Raw genomic sequence first — 758 nt, 5'->3', positions numbered from 1 at the left:
CTGCTGAAGGTAAGGACATGCATCACAGAAAGGAAGCAGAAAGCTCTGTCTACCTGTGGAACCCAGATAACCATCGGGAGCTTGATATTAATCCCCTGCATCTTCACCTATGCTCAGCCTTATAAGAAATTCTCTATGGACATGGTGGCCTCCATTGTTTATATTGTCACCCCAATGCTAAACCCGATGATCTACACACTGAGAAACACTGAGATGAAAAAGGGCATCAGGAGAACACTGGGGAAAATCTGTCTCTCAGGAGGGATACAGAAAGCAGACCGGCCAGCAGATCCAAAGAGATCAGATCTGACGCTTCCATGAGAAAACTGGATTCCTGCTCCTTCAGTAAGTGAGCAAATTTCTAGATGTGGGATGAGGACAACATTCCCCTCACATCAGCTTAGGAAGGTCCGTCACATGTTTTCTTGTTCTCTGCCATGGAGTGTACAGTATGGTGTAATTTGTAGGGCCTAATGAGAGTTTTCTGTAATAAATCACCTGCAAAGACAGCACCATGGCACACTCCAGATACTGGCCATGCTAGAGGCCCTAACCACGCCCTTATTCTCTCCTTTGGAAATCACAGCTGGACCTTCCACTCTAGCACACCTCTCACTTCTCTTTAGCAATTTAGTGTAGTTTCATCTTTAGGTTAACACACCAGAAAACTAGCTTGGTAAATTGGATTGTTATTTCTGCTTGTCATGTAATTACAAAGGGTCTTTACAGTAGTGTCAGCTGTAGGTTTAGTGTGCTCC

At 44.6% G+C, this 758-nt stretch overlaps 1 protein-coding gene across 1 annotated transcript in view; it reads left to right on the top strand.

Moving 5' to 3' along the window:
• The window catches only part of LOC104076172 (olfactory receptor 4D1-like), a 983-nt gene extending 662 nt beyond the window's left edge, over positions 1–321 (top strand). The window contains 1 exon segment of the mRNA XM_009576942.1: positions 1–321. This exon segment is cut by the window's left edge and continues 23 nt beyond it. Within this exon segment, the coding sequence (XP_009575237.1) occupies positions 1–321 (321 nt within the window).
• The last annotated feature ends 437 nt before the right edge of the window (positions 322–758 follow it).

Source organism: Fulmarus glacialis, unplaced genomic scaffold (genome assembly GCF_000690835.1).
Source record: "Fulmarus glacialis isolate BGI_N327 unplaced genomic scaffold, ASM69083v1 scaffold5274, whole genome shotgun sequence".
NCBI lineage: Eukaryota > Metazoa > Chordata > Aves > Procellariiformes > Procellariidae > Fulmarus > Fulmarus glacialis.
This window is presented reverse-complemented; position numbering and strand designations above follow the sequence as displayed.